The sequence below is a fragment of the Hyla sarda genome, chromosome 13 (genome assembly GCF_029499605.1).
Source record: "Hyla sarda isolate aHylSar1 chromosome 13, aHylSar1.hap1, whole genome shotgun sequence".
Classification (NCBI taxonomy): Eukaryota; Metazoa; Chordata; class Amphibia; order Anura; family Hylidae; genus Hyla; species Hyla sarda.
The window spans coordinates 42,840,505-42,856,027 of NC_079201.1; the positions used below are offsets into that span (position 1 = coordinate 42,840,505).

The 15,523-nt window shown below is 42.9% G+C and overlaps 1 protein-coding gene across 3 annotated transcripts in view; it reads left to right on the forward strand.

The window, feature by feature from the left end:
* The window catches only part of TSEN54 (tRNA splicing endonuclease subunit 54), a 217,061-nt gene that overhangs the window by 173,211 nt on the left and 28,327 nt on the right, over positions 1-15,523 (forward strand). For all 3 annotated transcript variants that reach the window (XM_056550326.1, XM_056550325.1, XM_056550327.1), the window contains exon 10: positions 10,032-10,148. In XM_056550326.1, the coding sequence (XP_056406301.1) occupies positions 10,032-10,148 (117 nt within the window). The remainder of the gene's footprint in view (positions 1-10,031; positions 10,149-15,523) is intronic.

The window sequence follows — 15,523 nt, forward strand, 5'->3', positions numbered from 1 at the left end:
TGTTTTTATTACATTTTTACAGATTTTATTAAGCTCTTTGTACTGTTTAAATGTTATCGCTGACCCATCAGATTTGTATTTTTTGAAGGCTATTTTTTTGTTGTTTATTGCTCTTTTAACATCATTTGTCAGCCATGTAGGATTTAGTTTTAATCGTTTATATTTGTTCCCCTTTGGTATATATTTAGCTGTATAGTTATTTAGAGTTGATTTAAAGATGTCCCATTTACCTTCTGTATCAGTATTTGAGAACACCTCCCCCCAGTCTATGTCCTGTAGTGCAGCCCTCAGCCCAGGGAAGTTTGCCTTTTTAAAGTTATATGTTTTTGCCTTCCCCGCCTGTCTTTGTTTTCTACATTTTAAGTCAAAAGTAACTATATTGTGGTCGCTATTACCAAGGTTTTCCCGCACAGTTACATTACCAACCAGCTCTGCGTTGTTGGAAATGATCAGATCCAACAAGGCATCACTTCTTGTTGGGTCCTCCACAAACTGGCCCATAAAATTATCCTGCAATAAATTTAGGAATTGTCGCCCCTTTGTAGTTTTAGCCAACCCCGGACCCCAATTTATATCTGGATAGTTAAAATCTCCCATTATTACCACTGCACTAATGGGAGATTTTAACTATCCAGATATAGATTGGGGTCCAGGGTTGGCTAAAACTACAAAGGGGCGACAATTCCTAAATTTATTGCAGGATAATTTTATGGGCCAATTTTATGTGGCCCTAAACTGTTTCCTTGATATTTCAAGGAAACAGTTTAGGGCCACATAAAATTGGCCCATAAAATTATCCTGCAATAAATTTAGGAAATGAGACAGGGCTCCGGAGTGAGAGAGCGCCATGCGCATTTGAGGCCTAAATTAGCGATTTGCATAGAGACAGACCCGGATGCAAGAATTAGACTTGCCTCCAATACCAAAATTACACTATGGCAGTGTTTTCCAAACAGGGTGCCTCCAGCTGTTGCAAAACTCCCAGCATGCCTGGACAGTCAATGGCTGTCCGGCAACAATGGGAGTTGTTGTTTTGCAACAGGTGGAGGCTTTGTTTTAGAAACCGTGCCATACCAGATGTTTCTCATTTTTATTGGGCTAGGGGGGTAAATGTGTAGGGGTATGTGTATATGTAGTGTTTCACCCTTTATTTTGTGTTGTGTAGTGTAGTGTTTTTAGGGTACATTCACACAGGCGGAGGTTCACAGCGTTCAAAACTTGCAGCAAGCCTCCACCTGTTGCAAAACTACAACTCCCAGGATGCCTTTTGGCTGTCCGTGCATGCTGGGGGTTGCAGTTATGCAACAGCTGGAGGCACACTGGTTGCAAAACACTGAGTTAGGTAACAAACTATCAGTGTTTCGCAACCAGTGTGCCTTCAGCTGTTGCAAAAACTACAACCTCCAGCATGCACGGACAGCAGAAGGGCATGCTGGGACTTGTAGTTATGCACCAGCTGGAGGCATACTACTACAACTTCCAGCATGCCCTTTGGCTGTCCATGTATGCTGGGTGTTGTAGTTATGCAACAGCTGGAGGCACACTGGTTGCAAAACACTGAGTTTGTTACTTAACTCAGTGTTTCCCAACCTGTGTGCCTCCAGCTGTTGCAAAACTACAACTCCCAGCAGACAGCCGAAGGGCATTTTGGGAGTTGTAGTTATGCAACAACTGGAGGAGAACAGTTTGGAGACGACTGTGTAGTAGTGTCCAACTGTAGCCCTCCAGATGTTGCAAAACTAGAACTCCAAGCTTGCCCAGACATGCTGGGAGTTTTTGTTCGGCAACATCTGAAGGGCCACGTGTTGCCAAACTACAACTCCCAGCATGCCTGGGCTGTCTGGGCATGCTTGGAGTTGTGATTTTGCAACATCAGGAGCGCTACAGTTTGGACACCACTGTATATGGTGTCCAAACTGTGCTCTTCCAGATGTTGAAAAACTACATCTCCCAGCGTGCTCAGACTGTCCAGGCATGCTGGGAGTTGTAGTTCTGCAATATCTGAAGGGCCAGATGTTACAGAACTAAAACTTCCAGCATGTCTGGGCATGCTGAGAGTTGTAGTTTTGCAACATCTGGAAGAGCACAGCCAAACTGGCCCTCCAGATGTTGCAAAACTATAACTCCCAGCATGCCCAGACAGCAAACTGCATTTGGCTGTCTGGGCATGCTGGGAGTTATAGTTTGGCAACTCCTAGAAGGCAGCAGTAAAGATCACTTACCATTGATCTTTACTGCTGCCTTCACCGCTGCTCCGCCGCGATCGCTAGTCCTGCAGCCTCCATGATGACTCCGGTAACCGCCGCCATCTTTCCCCCCCACCACCCCTGACCAGCGCTCTGCCCGATATCCAGGGAAGGGCAGAGCGGGGATTTCAACAGTAACCCCCCGCCCCCAACTGCCATTTGTTAGTCCTAACCTCACTCCTATCCCTCAGGATGATCGGGAAGGTTTCTGACATCTCCCATCATCCCTGTTTTCCAGACGATGGGGTCACCAGAGACCCGAACAGCCCGCAAGCTTAAATCGCCGATCTGAATTGCTGATATGGGGGGGGTCGGGACCCCCCTGGGCGATATGCCGGGATGCCTGCTGAACGATATTAGCAGGCATCCCCATCCGGTCCGCGCCCGGAAGAATGCAGGGCGTACCTGTATGCCCTGAGTCCTTAAGGCCTCGGAAACAGGGGCGAATGGGGACGCCCTGCATCCTTAAGAGGTTAAACAATCTTATTTTTCCACAATTTTGAAAGGGTGCCAATAATTTTGTCCAGACCCTTTTTGGAGTTTGGTGTGACATTATGTCCAGTTAGCTTTTTTTCCTCCCTTTTTTTGTTTAGTTCCAATACGCACAAAGGGAATAAACATGTGTATAGAAAAACGTGTTACTGCAATCCTTTTCTGTGAGAAATACTTCATTTTCTTGAAAAATTTCAGGGGTGCCATGTTACGGCCATTGTGGGGATTTGTGGGGATATGTATGAAAACATGTTATGTAGAGAAATACATATACAGATAAAAATGAGAAAGATGCTGCTGTATCTTAAAGGGGTATTCCAGGCCAAAACTTTTTTTTATATATCAACTGGCTGCGGAAAGTTAAACAGATTTGTAAATTACTTCTATTAAAAAAACTTAATCCTTCCAATAGTTATTAGCTTCTGAAGTTGAGTTGCTGTTTTATGTCTAACTGCTTTCTGATGACTCATGTCCCGGGAGCTGTGCAGTTCCTATGGGGATATTCTCCCATCATGCACAGCTCCCGGGACGTGACATCATCATTGAGCAGTTAGACAGAAAACTTCAGAAGCTAATAACTATTGGAAGGATTAAGATTTTTTAATAGAAGTAATTTACAAATCTTTTTAACTTTCCGGAGCCAGTTGATGTATAAAAAAAAGTTTTTGCCTGGAATACCCCTTTAAATGGGTATGTAGACTGTAGGTGTAGTTTGACGGAGATGATTCTGAAAACTCAATAATATTTGATATTTTATTGCTGCATTGGATATAAGTGCTAGGGGAGGGTAGATTACATTGTGGTGGGGAGTCAAGGCGCTGTGACAGCCTGGCTCTCGACTCTCCATTAAACCGAAATATACAGGCCGAAGTGTGCCATTACACACACACACTCCGGCCTGTATTTTTTGGTTTTTGAGGCAGTAACTGAGGTAGAAGTCTCCATGCTCCCCTCTTCCTCTTGCCCCACTATCTTTCCTAGTGACTCTATTAACTCTCACCTTGGCCAGTCTCTCTTCCCAGCTATCACCAGTCACTTAAATGGGTACTTCAGTGGAAAACTTTTTTTTTTTTTAAATCAACTGGTGCCAGAAAGTTAAACAGATTTGTAAATGACTTCTATTAATTTTTTTTTATCCTTCCAGTACTTATTAGCTGCTGAATACTACAGAGGAAATTCTTTTCTTTTTGGAACACAGAGCTCTCTGCTGACATCTCTGTCCATTTTAAGAACTGTCCAGAGTAGGAGAAAATCCCCATAGCAAACATATGCTGCTCCGGACAGTTCCTAAAATGGACAGAGAGGTCAGCAGAGAGCACTGTGCTCATGATGTCAGCAGAGAGCTCTATGTTCCAAAAAGAAAAGAATTTCCTCTGTAGTTTTCAGCAGCTAATAAGTACCGGAGGGATTAAGATTTTTTAATTGAAGTCATTTAAAAATTTGTTTAACTTTCTGGCACCAGTTGATTAAAAAAAAAAAAAGTTTTCCACTGGAGTACCCCTTTAACTAAAATGTTTAACCTTTCCCTTCTCTCTGGTATCTTTCCCTCCTCCTTAAAATATTCTGTCACAACTTGCTCTTTCTGAGTGTTGCTGTGTAAGAGGGGGCGTGAAAGAGGAGTTTCAAAAACTGTGATTATCTGTTGTGCGGAGTGAATCTGTGGAGTGGGTGCGACTGCCTATAGCCCACATTCATATTTTGGGTAAGTTTTTCTCTTTTGCACATAGTGGGATAACTGTTAGAGTTTAAACACCCTTTTTCATTTTTTTTTTTTTTTTTCTCTGTTCCACCTCTAGAGGGAGGAGGAGTAGATTGGGCACAGGTGTATAAATCTTAGCTTGGGACTCTTATTGAGAGCTTGCTCTTTCTGAGTGTTGCTGTGTAAGAGGGGGCGTGAAAGAGGAGTTTCAAAAACTGGAGTTTGAAAGCAGGAGGTTGAGATCGCTGTGAGTTTTAATTTTTGAACCCACAAGGTCTACAAAAAATTTGAAGTGTAATTTTGACTGTCTGTTTTTTCCTATACATTTGTGAAATCCCCATAATTAGATGGCCTCCATGTTGGAAAATGCAGTCCAATGTACATCCTGTTCAATGTATGCAATCCTTGAACAACAGTTTGAGGGTGCATATTGTTGTGCGAGATGTGTGCTAGTTGTCCGTTTGGAAGCCCAGATCCTGCATCTAGAGGGGCGACTGGCAACAATGAGAAGCATTAACAACATGGAGAGGAGTCTCCTGCTCACTGAGCAGGCACTCTCGGGAATAGAGGTGGGGGAGGACAGTGGGACGGAGTTGCAGGACAGTCAGGCAGTTAGCTGGGTTACAGTTAGAAAGAGGGGTAGGGGAAAAAGTGTCAGGGAGGCTAGTCCTGAACTGGCACACCCCAACAAGTTTGCCCGCTTGGCAGATGAGGGGGATGCCATTACAGAGCTAGCAGAACTGCAGCAGGATACCGCCTCTGACCGCCAGGGGGGTGTCTGCTCCAGTAAGGAGGGAGGGAGGAGTACAGGGCAGGCCAGACAGGTACTAGTGGTGGGGGACTCAATTATTAGGGGGACAGACAGGGCAATCTGTCACAAAGACCGGGATCGCCGAACAGTGTGTTGTCTGCCTGGCGCACGAGTTCGGCACATCGCGGATCGGGTTGACAGGTTGTTGGGCGGGGCTTTAGAGGACCCAGCAGTCATGGTACATATTGGCACCAATGACAAAGTAAGGGGTAGGTGGAGTGTCCTTAAAAATGATTTCAGGGACTTAGGCCGCAAGCTTAAGGCAAGGACCTCCAAGGTAGTCTTTTCTGAAATACTACCAGTACCACGAGCCACACCAGAGAGGCAGCGGGAGATCAGGGAGGTAAACAAGTGGCTCAGAAGCTGGTGTAGGAAGGAAGGGTTTGGGTTCATGGAGAACTGGGCTGACTTCGCTGTCGGTTACCGGCTCTACCGTAGGGACGGGCTGCACCTAAATGGGGAGGGTGCAGCTTTGCTTGGGGAGAAGATGGCTAGAAGGGTGGAGGAGTGTTTAAACTAGGGACTTGGGGGGAGGGAACCTACAGCAAAGAGGGGGAAGATAGTGTAGATAGAGAGGTGGGAATTATAAATGTACCTGGGGGTGGAGCGGAGGGAGGGGTTAGAATAGTTAATAGGATTAGGCTTCATAGGAAAATAAAACTTACACCCTTGAATCCCATTAACCCCAATAACATAAAGGATGGAAATGTAAAGTGTATGTTCACAAATGCCAGAAGCCTAGCAAATAAAATGGGGGAGCTTGAAGCCTTGATACTGGAGGAACACATTGATATAGTTGGGGTCACTGAGACATGGCTGGACTCCTCGCATGACTGGGCTATCAATCTGCAGGGGTTTACATTGTTTCGCAAGGATAGAATGAACAGAAAAGGTGGTGGCGTCTGTCTGTATGTAAGAAGTGGTATGAAAGTCAGTGTGAACGATGCCATAGTGTGTGATGATTCTGAGGATGTGGAATCATTGTGGGTAGAATTACAAAAGGAGGGAAATACTGAAAAAATAGTATTTGGTGTAATCTACAGACCCCCTAATATCACTGAAGAGATAGAAGTTCGGCTTCATAAACAAATAGAGAGGGCCGCCCGGGCAGGTACAGTGGTAATAATGGGAGATTTTAACTATCCAGATATAGATTGGGGTCCGGGGTTGGCTAAAACTACAAAGGGGCGACAATTCCTAAATTTATTGCAGGATAATTTTATGGGCCAGTTTGTGGAGGACCCAACAAGAAGTGATGCCTTGTTGGATCTGATCATTTCCAACAACGCAGAGCTGGTTGGTAATGTAACTGTGCGGGAAAACCTTGGTAATAGCGACCACAATATAGTTACTTTTGACTTAAAATGTAGAAAACAAAGACAGGCGGGGAAGGCAAAAACATATAACTTTAAAAAGGCAAATTTCCCTGGGCTGAGGGCTGCACTACAGGACATAGACTGGGGGGAGGTGTTGGCAAATACTGATACAGAAGGTAAATGGGACATCTTTAAATCAACTCTAAATAACTATACAGCTAAATATATACCAAAGGGGAACAAATATAAACGATTAAAACTAAATCCTACATGGCTGACACATGATGTTAAAAGAGCAATGAACAACAAAAAAATAGCCTTCAAAAAATACAAATCTGATGGGTCAGCTATAACATTTAAACAGTACAAGGAGCTTAATAAAATCTGTAAAAATGTAATAAAAACAGCAAAAATTCAAAATGAGAGACAGGTGGCCAAAGAAAGCAAAACTAATCCTAAATATTTTTTTAGATATATAAATGCAAAAAAACCAAGGACAGAGCATGTAGGACCCCTTAATAATGATAATGGGGAGGTTGTCACAGGCGATCAAGAGAAGGGGGAGCTACTGAATGGGTTCTTTAGTTCTGTATACACTATGGAAGAAGGAGCTGACATTGGCCAGGTCAGTGCTGGTAACACATCATGTAATGTACTGAACTGGCTTAATGTAGAGATGGTACAAGGTAAGTTAAGTGATATAAATGTAAGCAAATCCCCAGGACCGGATGGACTACACCCAAGAGTTCTTAGAGAGGTAAGTTCAGTAATATCTGTACCCCTGTTCATGATATTTAGAGATTCTCTGGTGTCTGGTATTGTGCCAAGGGACTGGTGCAAGGCGAATGTGGTGCCAATCTTCAAAAAGGGCTCTAGGTCTTCCCCAGGAAACTATAGACCGGTAAGTTTAACGTGCATTGTGGGTAAATTGTTTGAAGGACTTATAAGGGATTACATACAGGAATACATAGGGGATAATTGTATTCTAAGTGATAGCCAGCATGGGTTTACTAAGGATAGAAGTTGTCAAACCAATCTAATTTGCTTTTATGAAGAGGTGAGTAGAAGCCTTGACAGAGGAATGGCTGTGGATATAGTGTTTATGGATTTTGCTAAAGCATTTGATACTGTCCCTCATAGACGTCTGACAGGTAAGTTAAGGTCTTTGGGTTTGGAAATTTTAGTTTGTAACTGGATTGAACACTGGCTCATGGATCGTACCCAGAGAGTGGTGGTCAATGATTCGTACTCTGATTGGTCCCCGGTTATTAGTGGTGTACCCCAAGGTTCAGTACTGGGCCCGCTGTTGTTTAATTTATTTATCAATGATTTAGAGGATGGTATTAACAGCTCTGTTTCTATCTTTGCAGATGACACCAAGCTTTGTAGCACAGTACAGTCTATAGAGGATGTGCATAAGTTACAAAATGACTTGGATACACTAAGTGTCTGGGCATCCACTTGGCAAATGAGGTTCAATGTGGATAAATGTAAAGTTATGCATCTGGGTACTAATAACCTGCATGCATCGTATGTCTTAGGGGGGATTAAACTGGCAGAGTCACTGGTAGAGAAGGATCTGGGTGTACTTGTAGATCAGACTACAGAATAGCATGCAATGTCAGGCTGCTGCTTCCAAAGCCGGCAGGATATTGTCATGTATCAAAAGAGGCATGGACTCAAGGGACAGGGACATAATACTCCCCCTTTATAAAGCATTGGTACGGCCTCACCTGGAATATGCTGTTCAGTTTTGGTCACCTGTCCATAAAAGGGACACTGCGGAGTTGGAAAGGGTGCAGAGACGCGCGACTAAACTAATATGGGGCATGGAACATCTTAGCTATGAGGAGCGATTAAAGGAGTTACAATTGTTTAGTCTTGAGAAGAGACGTTTAAGGGGGGATATGATAAACGTATATAAGTATATTAATGGCCCATACAAAAAATATGGAGAAAAACTGTTCCAGATTAAACCCCCCCAAAGGACGAGGGGGCACTCCCTCCGTCTGGAGAAGAAAAAGTTTAGTCTCAAGGGGCGACACGCCTTCTTTACTGTGAGGACTGTGAATTTATGGAACGGTTTACCTCAGGAACTGGTCACAGCAGGAACAATTAACAGCTTTAAAACAGGATTAGATACATTCCTGGAACAAAATAAGATTAATGCTTATGAAGAAATATAAAATCTCATCCCTTCCCCAATATCGCGCCACACCCCTACCCCTTAATTCCCTGGTTGAACTTGATGGACATATGTCTTTTTTCGACCGTACTAACTATGTAACTATGTAACTATGTAACTCCATAACTGAAAAAAAAAACATCTCTGGTCCTGACCTGTGCAGCCAACTAACAACCTCTCTAATTTATACAGCATCTCCAAACTCCTGGAACACTTGGTCTATTCCTGCCTAAACGACTATCACTTTGAGAATTTTCACTTTCACTCCTTACTGTCTGTTTTTTGCTCTCTGAACCCCACAGAAACTGCCCTAAGTTTCTAATCCTCTTCTGATGGCCAAATCTAATGGAAAATTCTCTTTAAATTTTTCTAGATATCTCTGAGTTTGAAACTGTCAGGGTTTCCAAGGGATTAGTTATGGGCCTGCTCCTCTTTTCTCTCTATGCCCCCATTGGGCAAACTATCAGTAGATTTGATTTCCAATACCATTCCCACTCTGATGACACCCGGCTCTCTACCTCTTCCTGTGAAATCATCCTGTTACTCCTACACTGGTTACCCATTCAGTCCAGAACACAGTACAAAATCCTCCCCCACAAAGCTTTCCACAGTGCTCCACCTCCCCACTCTGCTTCCCTCATCTGTCTACCATCCCACATGCGCAGTGTCTAATAAGACCACCCCTGTAATCCTTTACATATCTGCCTAAGAGTGCATGCACATCATGTTTTGGGCCTCCGTCTCACGGATCTGGCAGGAGAAGCTCAAAATCACCTACCAATGTATTTGTGGCGGTTCCATGCCATTCCCTGTTAAATCCAAACTGAGTCACCTTGTTAATATATAGGACTTTTAGCAGGGACGGAAAACTGCAGCAGAACACTATTCTCAGTCTGTGACAAAAGTCTGATAGGGCTGGAAAATGGCTCAGACAGAGTCACTAGCTGAAAATTGGATTGAATGGAGTATGGCATGGATCTGGCCCAGATAGTTTGTCAGTCTGTTTTGAGTTTCTCTTGCCAGATCCTTGCCACTTATGCACAAAAAATGGTGTGCATGCACCTTTAGACATAACTGGGTGCTAATTTTGATTGCTAGATGGGCACTTGGATTGGGCTGGGTATTTTCACTGTAATGTATTATATGTGTGTGTGTGTGTAAATATATATATATATATATATATATATATATATATATATATATATATATATATATATATATAAATAAATATATATGTGTGTGTGTGTTCCATCTGAATAAATAATGTATTTTCTATTAACAGGTTTCAGGACAAGCAGAATATATTACGGATACACTTTAATTTGTATCAAGCTGATGGTAACACAGAGTTTAAGAAATCAAAACCAGGCAAACCATATGCTTATTTATGTGTGCACAGGTAGGTTGCCAGTAAACTCATTGAATTTGCTCTATACTGTTAATTTTTTTCTCTTTTTTCTGTATCTTAAACATTTTGACCACAAAAGTTCTGGAAAACCCCCAAAAAATATTTGTGGGGTGAAATTGAAAAAACAAACATAATCAATCTCCTTATACAGTTGGAAATATACTTGCAAATAAGCAAGCAATCAAAAGACTGCATATTGTAGTCACCTACGGGAACTTAACACCTTTAGGACACCGGGCATACCTGTATTCCCTAGTCCTGCTCCCGTTGTATGAAGCACGCTCCCGATAGCTATTAGCAGCCAGGACCCACAGCTAATGCTGGACATTAATTCCCAAAAGACAAAAAATGATGGGGTCTTTCTTTGCTTCTTAGTCATTAATTTGTTACATATACACTGATTCACAGTATGGTATGTTTGTGAAGGAGAGCAGAATGGAAAATAGGGGGGGAAGAAATCCTGTACACCCACATCATGCAGGTGTACAGGCTATCTTTGAATGTCCCCTATACAGTGACCCCCGCGACCTATGATGGCCCCGACATATGATCAAATCGACATATGATGGCCTCTCAGAGGCCATCGCATGTCGATGTCAGCATCGACATACGATGCTTTTTTATGTCGCGGCCATCGCATTAAGTGCTATCCGGCAGCGCAAAATGCTTAAGCTGCTGCCGGATAGCAGCTTAACGACGCAGGACGTATATTTACGTCCTGCACCGGCTCCCGCGATATGAAGCTGGATCGCGCCGCGATCCTGCATCATATCGCGTCGGTCCCGACGCTCATCAACGGCCGGGACCCGCGGCTAATACCACACATCGCCGATCACGGCAATGTGCTGTATTAACCCTTTAGAAGCGGCGGTCAAAGCTGACCGCCGCTTCTAAAGTGAAACTGAAAGTTACCCCGGCTGCTCCGTCGGGCTGTTCGGGACCGCCGCGGTGAAATCGCGGCGTCCCGAACAGCTGACCGGACACCGGGAGGGCCCTTACCTGCCTCCTCGGTGTCCGATCGACGAATGACTGCTCCGTGCCTGAGATCCAGGCAGGAGCAGTCAAGCGCCGATAATGCTGATCACAGGCGTGTTAATACACGCCAGTGATCAGCATAGGAGATCAGTGTGTGCAGTGTTATAGGTCCCTATGGGACCTATAACACTGCAAAAAGAATGTAAAAAAAAAAGTGTTAATAAAGGTCATTTAACCCCTTCCCTAATAAAAGTTTGAATCACCCCCCTTTTCCCATAAAAAAAATAAAACAGTGTAAAAAAATAAATAAACATATGTGGTATCGCCGCGTGCGTAAATGTCCGAACTATAAAAATATATCATTAATTAAACCGCAAGGTCTATGGCGTGCGCGCAAAAAAATTCCAAAGTCCAAAAAAGCGTATTTTGGTCACTTTTTATACCATTAAAAAAATGAATAAAAAGTGATCAAAAAGTCCAATCAAAACAAAAATCATACCGATAAAAACTTCAGATCACGGCGCAAAAAATGAGTCCTCATAGCGCCCTGTACGTGGAAAAATAGAAAAGTTATAGGGGCCAGAAGATGACATTTTTAAACGTATAAATTTTCCTGCATGTAGTTATGATTTTTTCCAGAAGTGCGACAAAATCAAACCTATAGAAGTAGGGTATCATTTTAACCGTATGGACCTACAGAATAATGATAAGGTGTAATTTTTACCGAAATATGCACTGCCTAGAAACGGAAGCACCCAAAAGTTACAAAATGGCGTTTTTTTTTCGATTTTGTCGCACAATGATTTTTTTTTTCCGTTTTGCCGTGCATTTTTGGGTAAAATGACTAATGTCACTGCAAATTAGACTTGGCGACGCAAAAAATAAGCCATAATATGGATTTTTAGGTGGAAAATTTAAAGGGTTATGATTTTTAAAAGGTAAGGAGGAAAAAACGAAAGTGCAAAAACGGAAAAACACTGAGTCCTTAAGGGGTTAAGGACCGGGGGTTTTTCCGTTTTTGCATTTTCGTTCATACTCAGGTAGATACATACACTCTTGCTCTTCCATGTACCCCATAAAGTCATTCCTAGTTTGATACTTAACCACTCTCTTTCCTTCCAAGACTGCACAACTTATTATTACTGTTTTATTGTTATTGTCGGCACTGTTTATGGTGCTTGTTTTCCTTTCTGAGCCTTTGCAAACCTGCCAACAAATTGTATACTGAATGTATTTCCAATTTTTGTTGGATGTTCAACTGTTTCTGACATTGTACTCTACTATTGTATTGGCAGCTGCGTCTGTATCTACTTGTCTTTTATGCTGTTTTCTATTTTTTGATATAAATAGAAGTTTCCCATCAAGTTTCCCTGTTTTTAAATAAGCCATCCATCATTTACTCATAAAACATTGTCGGTAAGAAGGGACAATGAGGCATCAACAAAAAATTTATTAAATCATCAGACTTTTTGGTATACAGTGGTCCCTCAACATACGATGGTAATTCGTTCCAAACGAGCCATCGTTTGTCGAATCCATCGTTTGTTGAGGGATTCGTGCAATGTAAAGTATAGGAAGCTGTACTTACCTGTCCCCGCCGCTCGCGATGGTGTCCCCAGGAAGTAATTTGGTTTTTACATTCGAAAAAAGAGGAGGGTTAATTATGGCATCACAATTAGCATGTTACTTTTTGATTGGTTGTTTGATTATTGTGTCCGTATATATTAGCATATCTAGTGTCCATTAATTTCTTGGCAGAAGTTTTTGTTCGTCAGATATTTTATCTTTCTACTCCTGCATGGCGTCATGGCAAGGTCTCAATCCGGAGTCACGAGCAGATAGCATTGTGATGTATATGGGTTAAGGGCTAGGGAACAAATATATTTTTCAAGCAGCAATGGCATAGTAGTATTAGTTTATTGATCAGTCATTAGAAACATAAGAGTCATCCCTATCATTGTGAACATTGAATTAGCCTTTGATGTGAATGTCCCCATTCTGTACAGGCTGATAGGTCCAGTATTGTTTAAATGTTGACAGTTCAATTTCAATAAATTTGATGTTGTTACTCCTGCTGCTACTTTATTATGAAGAGTGTTGGCTCACGAGACTGGAACATTTCTTTTCCCTATTAATATAAGTGATCAAGGAATGCACTTGGTAAATACTGGGAACCCGCAAACTTCTTTTGTCAACAATATCATACAATGGATTAATCTGTCACAGCATCTTAATTGCAAATTTCGTCTAAACGGACATGTCCCCTTATTAAAAAAAAAAATACTGTTTTGATTTTGATTTGTGTTATGCAGCAAATCAGAAATTAAGAACAAAAGGCTTCTAAATCATGAGTGTACCAAAATAGCTATTGTGATGAAAGAAACATGTTTGCTAGGTTTTGGTGGGGGGTGGGAGGCAAAAAATCTAAAAACTCACATTATTTGAGCAGTGTGTAACTATTTCAACTGCTTTGCAAATATATGCTCCTTTTCTTGCAACATGTCGGGTTTGCGATTATAAATGAGGGCCATAGTGTTAAATAAAAACATCTCTAAAATCAATATCAGAAAAGAGGAAAACATGTAAAGTCAAATAAACAAGTAAATAAAAGTTCTTTAACCCCTTAAGGACATGTGCCGTAAATGTACGGCGTGCTTAGTGCATCTTAGCGCACAGCGCCGTACATTTACGGCGCAGTGTTCCGGGATCGCCATGTCACCGGACATGGGGATCGGGCCGTGACGGCTGCTGTTATCGAACAGCAGCCATCCCGGAATATCGCCCGGGGGGTCCTGAGACGCCCCCCCACCCATGTCGGCGATCGCCACAAATCGCCGGTCAATTCAGACCGGCGATCTGCGTCGATTCCGAGTCATACGCGTCTCCAGTGACCCGGAAAATATGGGGGATCTGTTTCTGGGTCACCGGAGTTAGGTGGCAGGGGTGCCACCCCTCCTATCCCTGCTATTGGCGGGTCAGATCCTACCAATAGCAGATCGGGGGCGGGGGGTTAAAGTTCACTTCCCCCATTCTGCCCACCGATGGTAATCCGGGCAGAACAGGGGATCTGTCCTGTGACTGTGGAGGTCCCTTATCGGCGGCAGCGGGCGGCGAACCTCTCTCCCCCTGGTGCGGCGTGCAGCGATCCTACAGAAGCCGGTGAGTTGCCTAGCAACATCTGGAGGGCTACAGTTTGGAGACCACTATACAGTGGTCTCTCAACTGTAACCCTCCAGATGTTGCAAAACTTCAAATCCCAGCATGCCCACACAGCAAACTGCTGTGTGGGCATGCTGGGATTTGTAGATTTGCAACAGCTGGAGGGCTACATTTTGGAAATTACTGTGCAGTGGTCTCTAAACTGTGGCCCTCTAGATCTTGCAAAACTACAACTCCCAGCAGTTAGCTGTCTGGGCATGCTGGGATTTTTAGTTTTGCAACATCTGGAGGGCCACAGTTTGAAGATTACTGTGCAGTGGTTTCTGTGCATGTGATCCACTGTTCTGGCACCAAGGGGGGGGGGGGGGGGGGCTTTGTAAATGCACATGGCCCCGACTTCTATTCCACAAATTCTCTCTCCAAATGCCCAATGGTGCTCCTTCTCTTCTGAGCATTGTAGTGCGCCAGTAGAGCACTTGACTTCCACACATGGGGTAGTTCCATACTCAGAACAAATGGGGTTACAAATTTTGGGCGGCATTTTCTACTATTACCCCTTGTAAAAATGTAAAATTTGGGGAAAAACTGCATTTTAGTGAAGAAATATATATTTTTTTTCATTTACACATCCGACTTTAACGAAAAGTTGTCAAACACCTGTGGGTTGTTAATTTGCTGTTCTGGCACCATAGTTCTGGCACCTTAATGCAGCATGCCCCCAAAAACCATTTTAGCAAAATTTGCTTTCCAAAAGCCAAATGTGACTCCTTCTCTTCTGAGCATTGTAGTTCACCCGCAGAGCATTTTACATCCTAACATGGGGTATTTCCATACTAAGAAGAGATGGGGTTGCAAATTTTGGGGGGCCATGTTCTTCTATTACCCCTTGTAAAAATGTAAAATTTGGGGAAAACCAGCATTTTAGTGAAAATAAAATAATTTACGCATTCAACTTTAACGAAAAGTCGTCAAACACCTGTGGGGTGTTAAAGGACAACTGTAGTGGTCAAAAATCCCTGCCCAAATGTTCCCCAAACAAAAGTTATACAATTCAGTCAATTAGTTATATTTACCTATATGCAGCTGTTTTTGAGATATTAGAGTTGCCAGCATAGCCCAGTAGTCCTGCGTCCATCCCCTATTCATTATATTGCAGCTGCCATCTTGGGGACGGAGATCTCTTCCTCCCAGCAGTGTTTGCTCAGCCTCAGAAATGCCCCTATCTGTAATCT